Consider the following 13,817-nt stretch of genomic DNA (forward strand, 5'->3'; position numbering starts at 1 on the left):
GCTACGGCCGGGCGCCGGGTCCGTTCCCAGCCCCGCTGGCTGACATGGCGGCCGACGAGCTGTCACCGGGCTCACTCGGGTCTCCCGCGGCTCCGGGAACAGACGCCTCCCGCCCGTCCGCCCCGCCTCCCTCTGCGCGCCCCTCCCGGCGGCGGGCGGGCCGGAGGCCCGAGACCGCGGAGCACCGAGCGCGGGCGGCTAGAGAGGCAGTCGCCGAGGGCGGACTACCATAGAGTTCGCGTCCGGACACGCCCGGATGGTCTGTCCCTCCCTGTCGGTCCCCTGATAGGCCTACGGCGGCAGAGAGAGCGGAAGCGGAAGCGGAAGGGAAAACTCGAGCGGTCGGGTGTGCGCGTGCGCAGTTCGCAGGGTTGGTTTCCGCCCGCTCTGGTCCGGTCGCACGTGAGGTCCTCCGCACCCGGAGCACCGAGCCGCGGCCCTAGGCGGTCGCTGGGGCCGACCCCGGGGACGAAGATGTGGGGCCCGGCCGCGGGGCTGCCTCCGCGCCGGGTGCAGTCGGCTCTGGCGGGCGCCGGTCGCTTCTGCCTTTGGAGGCCCGGGGCGGCGACGCGGAGGGCCCGGGCGGCGTGGGGCCTCCGCGGCTTCTCCGACTCGTACCTGCAGCCCCTGCCCTACCTGGACTTCGAGGAGTCCTTCCCCGGGGAGTCCCGGCTCGGCCCCGAGCCCAAGCGCTACATCACCCACCGCGGGCTGGCGCGCACCCTGGGCCAGCTGCTCCTGGGGAGGACGCGGCGCGGCGCGCTCATCCTCGAGTGCAATCCCGGTGAGGGCGGCGGCGGCGCCTCGCCGCGCAGGTCCCCGCGCGCGCAGGCGTTCTGGGGGGCCTGCCCCGACGTGAGCCTCGGGTCTGGCCTCATCCTAGCACCACACTACCCTCACGCCGGGGTGTAACCCCCGCTCTCCCTCCAGTAGCTGTCAGCCCCCCCCACCCCCCGGGAGTTCTGGGCCCGCGCCTCCGGCCGCCACCGCAGGAGGCGGGACGTACGTTTCTGGACTTTTTGAGCCAGTTTTTAAAGCACTTCCCACATAAAGAGCCAGTTCCGACGAGGCTTGCCAATAATTGTTTTGTTTTTGGTATTTGGGATTGAACCCAGAGCCTTCCTCTACTACCTGAGTCATGCCCCAGCAGCCCGATGTCGCTAATTTGCCTCGGTTGCTAGCTTGGCTGGCTTCCGAGTGGCTAGGAATACAATATTCACACCACTCCTGGCCTTGAGTACACCTGACAGCCCGTGAGTAAGTAAGATGATAGGCTAAAAGCAGCCTTCTGGTGTTTGTTTTGTTTCTGACAGGTAGTGAGCTGGGGAGGGTACGTACAAGCCTTGCAGTCCCTGGTGGAATTGATTCAAGGCCACACTGTATTACTTACCAGTTGGGTTGTTGTAAAGTCAAGCGACTAATCCCTATATACAAAAGGAAGTGAAGATTATTTTTTAAAAGATAATACCTGTATTATAGCAAATAAAAAGCTTGATATTAAGAAGAGATTGTGTTGCATCTTTTGCACATCAATTTTCTGTTTTGTTAATACACCAGGTCCTGGAATTTTGACTCAAGTGTTACTTGAGTCTGGTGCCAGAGTGGTTGCCCTTGAAAGTGAAAGAGCTTTTATTCCACACTTGGAGGTATGTTTTTGATTAAAAAAAAAATGTGTCGTTAATCAGTCAAGTTGCCTAAGAAAGTGGAATTGTGCATACAACTCTTGGGAACTCTGTCTTTATTTAAATGTTATTTTTATCTAGTTAACAGAAGTTTAATCAACAAAGTAGTTATGAATCCAATGCATCTGATCAGTGTCACCCCTTTCATCGTTCCTACCCTTCTCTCCCAACTACCCTTCCCTCACTTTTCTTAATGTAAGTTCTGCAATGTGATGGCCCACATCTGTGATCCTGGATACTTGAGAGGGTATTGTCAGGGGGACTACAGTTTAAGGCTAGCTTCAACAAAACAGTTAGAAGAGCTCATCTCAACAAACAAGCTAGGTGTGGTCAGTCATGTCTGAAACCTCAGCTATTCTAGGATATCAAAAGAGCCTAGTTTTCTTTTTTTGGTGAGGGGGAGGGGGTGGTGCTAGGGATTGAATTTAGGGCATCATTGCACTTGTTAAGCACATGCTCTACCATTTGAGCCACACCTCTAGCCTCTATTTCTTTATATATTCATGAAGATAGTAATACTTTCGTTACAAAGATCTTTGCATTGTGTTTATTTTTTGCTTGCTGTTTTGTGTGGTATAGGCTTCTAACCAGGCATTACACATGCCAGGCAGGACTCTACTGCTGAGTTGCATCCTCAGGCCTTATGCCTTAGTTTGTTGAATGGTGTCTTTCTTCATGGGCCAGGCTGAATACTGCCAAAAACTCCTACACCTGGCTACTTGTTCAAGAAGATGTTTCAATTGTGGCAAAGTCTCTGTCTTAACACGTCGTCTGTGTGTTTAGTCCTTAGGGAAAGATACGAATGGAAAACTAGACGTGGTCCACTGTGACTTTTTTAAACTGGATCCCAAGGTGTGTGAAGTAATAAAGCCACCTATCATGATTTCAAAAACACTTTTTAAGAGTTTGGGGATAAAAGCACTTCCGTGGTCAGAAGGTAATTTTGTGAATTTCTAAAGCAATGACCTTATAGTTTGCTAGCTTTTGCAACATGCCATTTTCCCACTTCTGGCTTTTTAGTGGTTAGTTGGAGATAAGGCTTTCATGGACTTTCTTGCCCAGGCTGGCTTCAAATCAAAATTCTCAGATCTCAGCCTTCTAAGTAGATAGGATTACAGGTGTGAGCCATCAGCCTGGCATATCTTGTTTCTTGAGTAGATAGTTTACAGTTTACTTGTCTATAGATTGGTACCATTCAGTTGAGAAGCAACTATTCTTAGTTGAATATAGCATTCATGTTCTCTGGATTCAAAGAATCATTTTGTTTTCTCAAAGGCAATTTCTCTTATCAAAATGAGCCTTGTAGCTGAGTGCGGGTGGCTTACACTTGTTTTTTTTAAATTATTTTTTTTTTTGGTCTGGTTGTGGGGCCTGAACTCTGGGCCTGGGCGCTGTCCCTTAGCTCTTCAGCTCAAGGCTAGCATTCTACCACTTGAGCCACAGCGCCACTTCCGGCTTTTTTCTTTTTGCTTATGTGGTGCTGAGGAATGGAACCCAGGGCCTCATGCATGCAAGGCAAGCACTCTACCACTGAGCCACCTTCCCAGCCCTGGCTTACACTTGTAATCCTAGTTAGGAGGCTGAGATCTGAGGATCACAGTTCAAAGCCAGCCTGGGCAGGAAAGTCCATAAGACTCTCATATCCAATAAACCACTCAGAAAACCGGAAGTGGTGCTGTGCTCAAGTTGTAGAGTGCTAGCCTTAAGCTGAAGAGCTGAGGAACAGCGCCCAAGTCCAGAGTTCAAGCCCCACGACTGCACCCCCCCACAAAAAAAATATGCCTTATATTTCACTAAGACAGTTAACATTGTTGCCAGGAGTGTTGGTACCACCTGTAATCCCTTTACTCCCTGGCTGAAGCTTGAACACTTGAGTTCTGTACCATCCTGAGCTACCTTGGAAGACTGTCTCTACAAAGATTATAATTAATAAATAATAATATTATTAACTTAGTTTGCTGCAAGAAAATTTGGCCATAGGAAAAAAAATTAAAAATGCTATAAAAAATCTTTTTGGTTTGTTTTTCTAACAGGTATCCCTTTGAAGGTATTTGGAATCTTCCCAATCAAACATGAAAGAAAGGCACTTTGGAAACTTCTGTATCATCTGTATGCCTGTAATTCTATATATAGATATGGGCGAGTAGAACTGAATATGTTCATTGGTGAAAGAGAATATCAGGTAAGTTATGGTTGTTTTTCAAAGTTTCTTTGATTTTCTCTTAAGTATTGCTCATGTGCAGTTTTGATTTAGGGTCATGATATTTGGTAGTGTAAGATTGTAATCTTATAATCTTACACTCTCAACTATGTTAGGTTTTTAAAAAAAGTTTCTTTTTTTTTTTTTTTGTTGGTTGTGAGGCTTGAACTCGGGGCCTAGGTGCTATCCCTGAACTCTTCAAGGCTAGCATTTTACAATACTCTGAACCACAGCACCACTTCTAGTTTTCTGGGGTTAAGTGGAAATAAGAGTCTCATGGCCTTTCTTGCCCCATCTGGCTTTGAACTATGATCTTCACATCTCAGCCTCCTGAGTAGCTAAGATTACACATAGGCATGAGCCACTAAGTGCCCAGCTAAAATAGTTTTAAAAAATCATGGTAAAATAGACGTAAAGTTTGCCACCTTATGTGTACAGTTAGTAGCAGTAAGTTATATTACACAACTATGACTGCTGCCCAGCTCCAAACCTTCCTACTTGTTGCACTGCGGATTAACCCCTTGTGGCACTAGAAACTGCTGTGTGTTCAAGTGTGCATATCTGATCTGTTCAGCTATTTACCGCTGGGCTCTTCCACCAGGTGTCTTAGCTTTATTGTGAAGCTATGTATGCATAGCTTTTCAGTGAGGGTGAAGCTCTGTGTATGTACTTCATGCTAGGGGAGAAGTTGTGTGTAAACACTTTACAGTGGGGGTGAGGCTATATGTGCACTGTTTTCCACATGCCACATGCATTTTTTTTTTTTTTTTGGAGGGGGAGTCCTGGAACTTGAACTCAGGGCTTGAGAGTTCTGCCACTTGAGCCACATCTCCACTTCAAGCTTTTTGGTAATTAGAGATAAGAGTGACATGACTTTCCTGTCTGGGCTGGTTTCGATTTTCAATTCTCAGCTCTCAGCCTCTTGAGTAGCAGGATTACAGGTGTGAGCCAGTAGTGTGCACTTGTTCCATTTTCCCTCATCCTGTTACTATTCTAATCCTGATTTCTGGTAACAGCTAAGTCCTTAGTTGCAGCTGGGTGACCTGGTACTTCAGTCTGTTGGGTGCTTAGTTCAAAACAGTGGCCTCTCCTCTCTTTGCTTTTCATTTTCTGTGTTAGGAAACCTTCTGAAATTATGGGAGTTGCTATGGGAGGAGTCTTTTGGCCCAGCATCCCTCCTGTTATTAATCTATTGTTCTGGTGTATCAGGAATCCCTTCATTGTACATGGGAAAGCAGTGGAGGCAAGATGTGAATCACAGAGAGTAAAAACAATTACCTGGTGGTAAAAGGAGCGCTGAGGGCTCAGATTCTCCCAGCTTGCTCATAACATACAGAAACAGTTTTTGTCTTGCCACTTGCTCACGTTCTCTTCCACCATGGGCTTGCTTGCTTGCTTGATTTGTTTTCTGTTAGGCCTTTTATATCATTCAGATGATAGCTCATCTGACAAATGTCAGCCTTTAACAATTTTTTTTTTTTGGTTGGTCGTGGGGCTTGAACTCTGGGCTTGAGCATTGTCCCTGCACTCTTCAGCTCAAGGCAAGAGTTCTACCACTTGGAACCGCAGCACCACTTTCTGTTTTCTAGTGGTATATTGAAGATAAGAGTCTCACGGAGGGGCTGGGAAAGTGGCTCAGTGGTAGAGCGCTTGCCTTGCATGCCTGAGGCCCTGGGTTCCATTCCTCAGCACCACATAAGCAGAAAAAAAAAAAAAGAGTCTCACGGACTTTCCTGCCCAGGCTGGCTTTGAACCGTGATCCTCAGATCTCAGCCTCCTGAGTAGTTAGGATTACAGGCATGAGCCACCAGCGCCCAGCCAATATTTTTTTTTTTTTGTACTGAGCTTTTTTTTTTTCTGGACGTGGGGCCTGAACTGTGGGCCTGGGCGCTGTCCCTCAGCTCTTCAGCTCAAGGCTAGCGCTGTACCACTTGAGCCACATAGCTCTACTTCCAGCTTTTTCTGCTTATGTGGTGCTGAGGAATTGAACCCAGGGCCTCATGCATGCAAGGCAAGCACATTGTACTGAGCTTTGAACTTAGCACCTTATACTTGTTAGGCAGGTACACTATCACTTGAGACATACATACCTTTCTCTTTGGCCTTTAGTTTTCAAATGAATTAAAAAAAAACACAACAATCAAAAACTATCATTAAGCAGATATACAAAGGAATTTCAATTCTTCTAGTCAGGTTATGAGTATAATGGGATTTCACTTTTTTTTTTTTTTGCCAGTCCTGGGGCTTGACCTCAGGGCCTAGGCCTTGTTTCTGACCTTTTTGCTCAAGGCACTCTGCCACTTGGACCACAGCATGACTTCTGGCTTTTTCTGCATATGAGGTACTGAAGAATCAAACCTAGGACTTCATGCATGCTAGGCACTCACTCTACTACTAAGCCACATTCTTAGCCCAGGATTTCAAACTTTTTAACTTGGTCAGCTTAGACCATGTAGCTAGGATGATAGGTCAATACCACCATAGCAGAATTATTGGATGGAGTCTCAGTGACTTTGCCTGAGCTGATCTTGAACCACAGTTTTCCAATCTCCTCCTCCCACATAGCTAGGATGACCGCGTGAGCCATTGTGCCAGACAGCCTTAACAATTCTTTACAAAAGATATAATAGGGCTGGATGTAGCTCAGTGGCAAAGCGCTTGCCTAGCAAGCGCAACGTCCTGGGTTCGATCCCCAGTACCAAAAAAAAGAAAAGACACAAAAACCCCCAAAAGATAGAATAGAATATTTTGACACACCTGTCCCTCCTGTAGGGCCTAAATTATTGTTTGTGTCATTAGTCACTGTTGTCTCCCCTGCCATGTTGTAGGGTCCAGAGGACTGGAACCGTTGTTTTCATCATGTTGATAGTTAGGTCTTGCTTCCATTTTCTTCAATCAGATTTTTGCCCTGATCCATCATATGATTACAAGAAGGTCTCAAGTGCGTTGATTCTAAGTGTATCAAATTTTTATTTTCTTCCTCTAGAGACTGACGGCCACTCCCAAAAGTCCAGACACTTACCAGGTACTGAGTGTGATTGGTCAGGTGGCTTGTGAGGTCAAGCTTCTTCACAAGGTGGGTGAAGTCTTTCTGCATGTCCTGAGGGGATGAATGTTCATTTCAGGAGGCTCCAAAATGGAGATCAGGCACTGAACATGAAGCTGAAAGAATCCCATCATTGAAGAGGAGCTTGCTTTATGGCACATGTATAGCAGATTTGACCACTTCAGCTTTAACTCTTTTTGCTTTCGTTTTCAAATGGGCTCATATTTTGCCTGGTTGGCTTGGATTATTATGCCCCCCATACAGCTGTTTGCCATTTAACTAGTTGAGATGGCAGGGGTGGGGGCGGGGATGTCTCATAAGCTTCATTTTTTTTTTTTTGCTAGTCCTGAACCTTGGTCCTTCTGATCTTATCCTCCCAAGTAAGTAGCTGGGAGTACAGGTTACAGGGTATTTCTCACAATGCTTGCTTTTTAAGTTTTTTGTGCTGGACCTGGAGCTTGAACTCAGTGCCTAGGCGCTGTCCTTGAGCTTTTTTTACTCAAGTTTGGTACTGTACCACTTTGAGCCACAGCTTTACTTCCAGTTTTTTCATAGTTAATTGAAGACAAGAATCTTACAGACTTTCCTGCCCAGGCTGGCTCTGAACCATGATTCTCAGTCTCAGCCTCCTGTGTAGCTAGGATTATAGGCATGAGCCACCTGTGCCCAGCTGCTTTTCAATTAAGTTTTTTTTTTCTTGTCGGTCATGGGGCTTGAACTCTGGGCTTGGGCGCTATCCTTGCGCTCTTCAGCTCAAGGCTAGCGCTCTACTGCTTGAGCCACAAGCGCCACTTCCAGTTTTCTAGTGGTTTATTGGAGATAAGAGTCTCATGGACTTTGGGGGCTGGGAAAGTGGCTCAGTGGTAGAGTGCTTGCCTTGCATGCATGAGGCCCTGGGTTCGATTCCTCAGCAGCAAATAAACAAAAAGAAAAAAGCCGGGAAGTGGTGCTGTGGCTCAAGAGCCCTAGTCTTGAGCTGAAGAGCTGAGGAACAGCGCCCAGGCCCAGAGTTCAGGCCCCACGACTGGACAAAAAAAAAAAAAAAAAAAGAGTTTCACGGACTTTTCTGCCTGGGCTGGCTTTGAACCGTGATTCTCAAATCTCAGCCTCCTGAGTAGCTAGGATTATAGGCATGAGCTACCGGTGCCCAGCTCAAATTTTAAGTTTTTAATGGCCACAGAGTTGTTCATTCCATAGCATCACCCTCTATTTCCTTACAACAGATCAGAGTTTAATAGAAATATAATGTGAATCATATATATTACTTGACTTTTTTACTTTTTTTCTGCCAGTTCTGGGGCTTGAACTCATGACCTAGATGCTGTCCTTGAGCTTTTTTGCTTAATGATATAGCATCCTACCACTTGAATCAAAGCTCTACTTACAGGTTTTTGGTGGTTAATAGGAAATAAGAGTCCCATGGACCTTCCTGCCTTGGCTGGCTTTGAATCTTCAGATCCTAGCTTCCTGAGTAGATAGGATTAAACGGCTCACTACATTTTCAAGGCCTCAACTAGTAATCCTCTTGCTACACCTCCCAAATGCTGGCATTGTGTTTGTATCACCACCACACTTAATTTAACTTTATATATTTTAATAGCCACATTATAAAAAGTAAAAAAAAAATTAAATTTTGTTCAACCCGTCAGTTCAATATATTTTCATTTCAATGTGCAATCTATTTTAACAATACATTATTACATAATTTACATATTTTTATTTATGCCAAGTCTTTGAAAGTTACTATGTGTTTTTATTTTATTTTTTGAAATTTACTATGTTTATACAATTACAGCACATCTGAATCTCTGGACATATTTCAAGTGTTCTATTAAGCACATGTGGCTATAAACTTCCTTATTGGATAGCATAGGGCTAGCATGTCAGGAATTTTTTTTTATTAGGAAAACTTAGTTTTTTGTGTTTTTTTTTTTTTTTAAGGAAACGATTTCATCCCTACATGTCTGGCCCATTCTCTTGTTTATCTTGGCAGATCCCTCCATGTGTCAGCTGTTGCAGAACTAGTGGTCAAGTACCATTTTGAATTAAAGATATTTGTAGAATTCTTTCTTGTCATCGTTCCCTAAGTAATAGAGTATAACAGTTCTTTACAGAGCCAAGTGCTGTGACTGTAGGATGCAGAGTAGCTTGTATGCAAATACTGTATCATGTTATATGAGAGTTGGGGAGCCACACATTGATATTTCAGATGAGGACCTGGAACTCGTGTCCTGCTGATGGCTGAGGACTGACTACAGTTTGCTATTTTGTAAGCTTTTGCTCTTTTCAAGATGTATTGGTTTAAGTTTGAGGTCTTTGTAGTGAGTGTCTGTGTGGTGGCATTTCTTCCTGCCTTTGTCCTGGAAGATGTTAAGCCCTTCCTTCTGTCTAATATACATAGTTTATTTATTAAATCAGAATGTTGGGGTTAGGAATGTGGCTCAGTGGTAGAGTGCTTGCCGTGCATGTATGAGCCCTGGGTTCGATTTCTCAACACCACAGAAGCAGAAAAGCTGGAAGTGGTGCTGTGGTTCAAGTGGTAGAGTGCTAGCTGTGGGCTGAAGAGCTGAGGGACAGCGCCCAGGCCCAGAGTTCAGGCCCCATGACTGACAAAAAAAAAAAAAGAAATTTTTAAAAGAACACAAAAAAAGTTAGAATGTCACCTCATTTGAACTTAGCTTCAATTCCAATTCTTTTCTTTTCCTCCCCAAACACTGAGGTTCTTCAGTTGGATCTCTTATCATTGTGTCTTTCATGTCTCAGCCTTTGTTCTCTGTCCCCAGCATACATGTGCACCTAGTCTTCACCTCCCTGACCCTGCCTTCTTTCTCAGGAAACCTTAGCACTGTTGTTCTTATTGGCTAAGATACTTCCTCCTGCCCTCCTCTCCCCCTCCTCATCCTGGTGGCTTTTTATCTAAGCCTCTCTGTCCTCATAGCTCTTAGCTATGAGGTCTTTCTGGACCCACCATTTCTAGCAACTTGCTCCACCATGAAACTGCAGCTGCAAAGTGGCTGTCAGACTCACTTTTCAGGGTCTCAAAGGTTTCCTCGCCTGCAGTACCTTGTGCACCGAAGTAAGGGTCCTATGCCCATAAGCCATGCCTTCCACTATTGTGGCCATCCGAGCCTGTGGTGCTGACCCTGCTTTGATTTCCTCCCCTTAGAGTGACCTTCCTAGCACCTCTGGAATGCAGCCTGTTCACAGTGAAGTCAGTCATATGTTGTCCTTTCTGACACTAGCCTCCACCTGGAATTTTAAGGCTCTTATCTATTTTCCTATTTGTTTTTATCTGTTTTAATAAAAGGAATTGCTGTTCAGTTGGGTCTTTGTTTTTCTGCTCTTCTCTTCCTGAGGACCAGGGACTGACCTAATGGGATTTTCTCATGCTAGGCAAACTGTCTGCCACTGAGCAGTAATATATTGAAATACTTTAATCAAAAACAACTAAAAGAAAGTTTTGTTTTTGTTTTTCTTCCCTCCAGGAGCCTTGGTCATCATTTGATGTATATGCCCAAAGTGGGAAGCTAGAAAAACCAAAGAATAAGGTAAGAATAAATTAATAACTTTACATTACGCCCATTCCCCAATGGAACATCTTTGTTTTCTTAAGACTATCTAGTATTCTGTATTTACCTAAAATTTTAATTTTAGAATAACTAAAAATGTCCTGTAAACACTGGCTGCTACATTTAATAGAGTAGAGTTGTTATTATCATTTTTTTCCAGTCCTGGGGCCAGTCTAGAGCCTGGGCACTGTCCCTGAGCTGCTTTGGCTTAAGGCTAGCACTCTACCACTTGAGCCAGAGTACCACCTCTGTTTTTTTCTGTTTATGTTGTAGTGAGGAATTGAACCCAGGGCTTCATGCATGCTAGGCAAGCACTCTATCACTAAGCCATGTTCCCAGCCCAGTTGAAGTTATTTTGGAGAGTTGTATTTCTTAGCTGTTCTGCATAGAAATGGGCTTAAACAGAGAATATGACTTCCTTTCTCCAAATGAAAAGCGTCTAAAATATGGAGATTGTGAGTTAGTATAATATCCATCTAATTTTGGTAAATATTTATCTAACTTTAGAACAAAATTTTATATTTTATAATGCAATTATAAATTTCTAATAGTAATAATAATTTCTTATAATAATTTCTAATAAACTAGTTAGTCCTTAATAAATCAATTCGGTGGTAAGTACATCTTGATTCTAACCTAGAAATTGGAACTTCAATTTTTGTTTTGTTTTTGTTTTGTTTCTGTTTTGAGACAGGATTTTTGTTGTTGTTGTTGTTGTGGTGGTGGTGAGACAGGATTTTGCTGCGTTGCCCATCCTGGCCTCAAACTCCAGGTTTAAATGATCCTCCTATTTTAGCTTCTCAAGTAGCTGGGGCTTGACATATGTGCCATCTTACCTGCATTCTATTCACTGCCCCTCCCTCCCCCCAATTCTAAAAGGAATTGAATTGATGATTTTATAGTAGGTTTATTTACCTTTATCTCAGAGCTACTTGTGAACTTCTGCTAAATTAGCTGAAGTGTTATAAAATGTTTTTGGACTTCATAGAACTTCTACTTTAGAATTAAAAGCTAATGATGGTCTAATCACAACATGTAAGCTCAATCTGAAGATCCCGTTTTCCTTTTTTCCCACTCATTCTTATCAATGAGGCAGACACAAAATTAACAATTTAGAAATGGTCTGATTTTAGGCCAGTGCCAGTGGTTTGCTCTGGTGGCATTTCACGACTGATACAATTTATTTTCCTCCTTCTCCAGGAAATATCAGAACTGATGGAACAAAACATGTATTTTATTCGATTGATTCCTCGTAAAAATTTATTTACAGAAAACTTAACTCCTATTAACTTTGACATATTTTTTCATATGGTTCGGCATTGTTTTGGGAAGCCCAATGCCAGTCTTCTACATCACTTACGGTAAGTAAACAAAAGCCAGTATGAAATAACAGTTGAATGGGACAGCATTTTACATTAGAAGTGTATTTCCATCTTGGTTAAGAATAGTGTTCTCATGTCTCACCTATTTAGGCACTTTTTTCTGGTGCTCATTGTGGTGTTTGAACCCATGGCCCAGGTGCTGTTGCTGAGCTGTTTTGCTCAAGGCTAGTACTTTACCACTTGGAGCCTCAGCTCCATTTCTGATTTTTTCGTTGTTGTTGTTTTGATTTCTTTTAACTCATCTGTATTTGCTACCTTTTAAAGCATACCATGAATTCACTACATCTTCATACATAAGCTCTGCTGCTGAGTGGCTTTAGTGTTTTACAACACAACATCTAGGGAAGTTTATTTTTATTTATCTAAATAGTACACTTTTCTTTGGGAAACAAGCCCTGTGAAGTTCCACCAAGTTATGTCAGCCTATATTTCTAGAGGACTAGCACATGCAACATTAACTACAACGCATGGAAAATTGGACCCTCTCTGATGAAACTCAAGCCATTTGAACAAAAATTTTCTTTAAACATCAAAGTAATTTTTGCCAGAACACATCAATGACAAAAGATTTGGTCTGCTAAGGAATCTGGCTTTAATAGCTAGACACTTGAGACCATAATCAGGTCACGTTACAGCTTACAACAAACATCTTCACCTGTTCAAAGCCAAGATGAAACTAGAAAAAAGCTTTATTAATGTGCTCTGCCTGCAGTGTCACAGTATCACTTAAAAGTAGAAAGAAATCTTCCCCTTTAAGTAGTTGTTATGTATGATGTAGTAATGCTAGAAAGAAATGAACCCATGGCCTCCTTTATACTAAGAACTGCTCTGCTACTGAGCTTCATCCTCAGCCCAGAAGACGTTGTGGATGGGTCATGATTACACTAGAGTGTTGTTTAAGAATGGAGTAGAGTTTGTTCAAAATCTAGATTCGCTGTTTTCATCACAGATTGGTAGTGAAGCTTTAGGCATAGACATAAATGAACATCTATGCAAGCTCTTGTACCAAATTAGCTTTATTAGTGTTAGTTATTTTCAGTTGAGCTTCAAGGCCAACTGTTGATATCAACTGACAGCTGTGAAAAATTAAGTGCATTCACCTGTGTTTCCTTTTTCAGTGCACTGAGTCCAATTGATTCAAAGGAAATATTGAGGAAAATGAAAATTTCTGAAACAAAGAAGGTCAATAAAATGTCCCCTCGTGACTTTAAGCAGGTTTTTGAAAGAATAGAGAGTATGGAAGGCGATGGCCCCTACAAGTGGTTGTATGATGACAGCATGGACGACTCCCTGGTGTAGAGAGGACTGTATGGGGCCGGATGGCAGTAGGCACAAGTGGAAAACTCAGATCCTTCAACACCAGGACTAAATAAGGTGTTTCTTCTGAGGTTGATACTATGGCTTTGCTGGATAAACTGATTTTATTCACAACTGAATAAAACTGAAATTTGAATTAAATGTGGACTTGACCAGATTGAAATTGTATTTTATATTCCTATCTGCTGTAAGGCTTGGGTTGTAGCTCAGTGGTAGAGCACATGCTTGGTATGCAGTTCCTTGGATTTAATCTCCAACACAATAGATATGTAAATCAGTTCTCATCTACTGTAATATACTGGTAGTTGTAGAGTATTGCTAGTTAAAATTCTTTTTTTTTTTTTTTTTTGGTCCGTCATGGGGCTTGAACTCTGGACTTGGGTGTTGTCCCTGAGCTCTTCAGCTCAAGTCTAGCACTCTACCACTTGAGTCACAGCACCACTTCTGGTTTTCTAGTGGTTTATTGGAGATAAGAGTCTCATGGACTTTCCTGCCTGGGCTGGCTTTGAATTACGATCCTCGGATCTCAGCCTCCTGAGTAGCTAGGATTAGAGGCGTAAGCCACCGGCGCCTGGCTTAAAAATTCTTTTAACCATACATCTTCATCTTTGTATTAGTTTA

At 43.3% G+C, this 13,817-nt stretch overlaps 1 protein-coding gene across 1 annotated transcript; it reads left to right on the forward strand.

Annotated features, from left to right (window-relative positions):
- Positions 1-373: 373 nt before the first annotated feature.
- On the forward strand, positions 374-13,337 carry Tfb2m (transcription factor B2, mitochondrial). The gene is made up of 8 exons (XM_013017536.1): positions 374-784; positions 1,558-1,646; positions 2,466-2,619; positions 3,716-3,864; positions 6,869-6,958; positions 10,414-10,476; positions 11,698-11,858; positions 12,998-13,337. Exons 1-8 carry the CDS (start codon positions 475-477, stop codon positions 13,176-13,178), a joined length of 1,197 nt encoding a protein of 398 aa, XP_012872990.1. The 5' UTR covers positions 374-474; the 3' UTR covers positions 13,179-13,337.
- The last annotated feature ends 480 nt before the right edge of the window (positions 13,338-13,817 follow it).

Source organism: Dipodomys ordii, unplaced genomic scaffold, assembly GCF_000151885.1.
Source record: "Dipodomys ordii isolate 6190 unplaced genomic scaffold, Dord_2.0 Scaffold35, whole genome shotgun sequence".
Lineage (NCBI taxonomy): Eukaryota > Metazoa > Chordata > Mammalia > Rodentia > Heteromyidae > Dipodomys > Dipodomys ordii.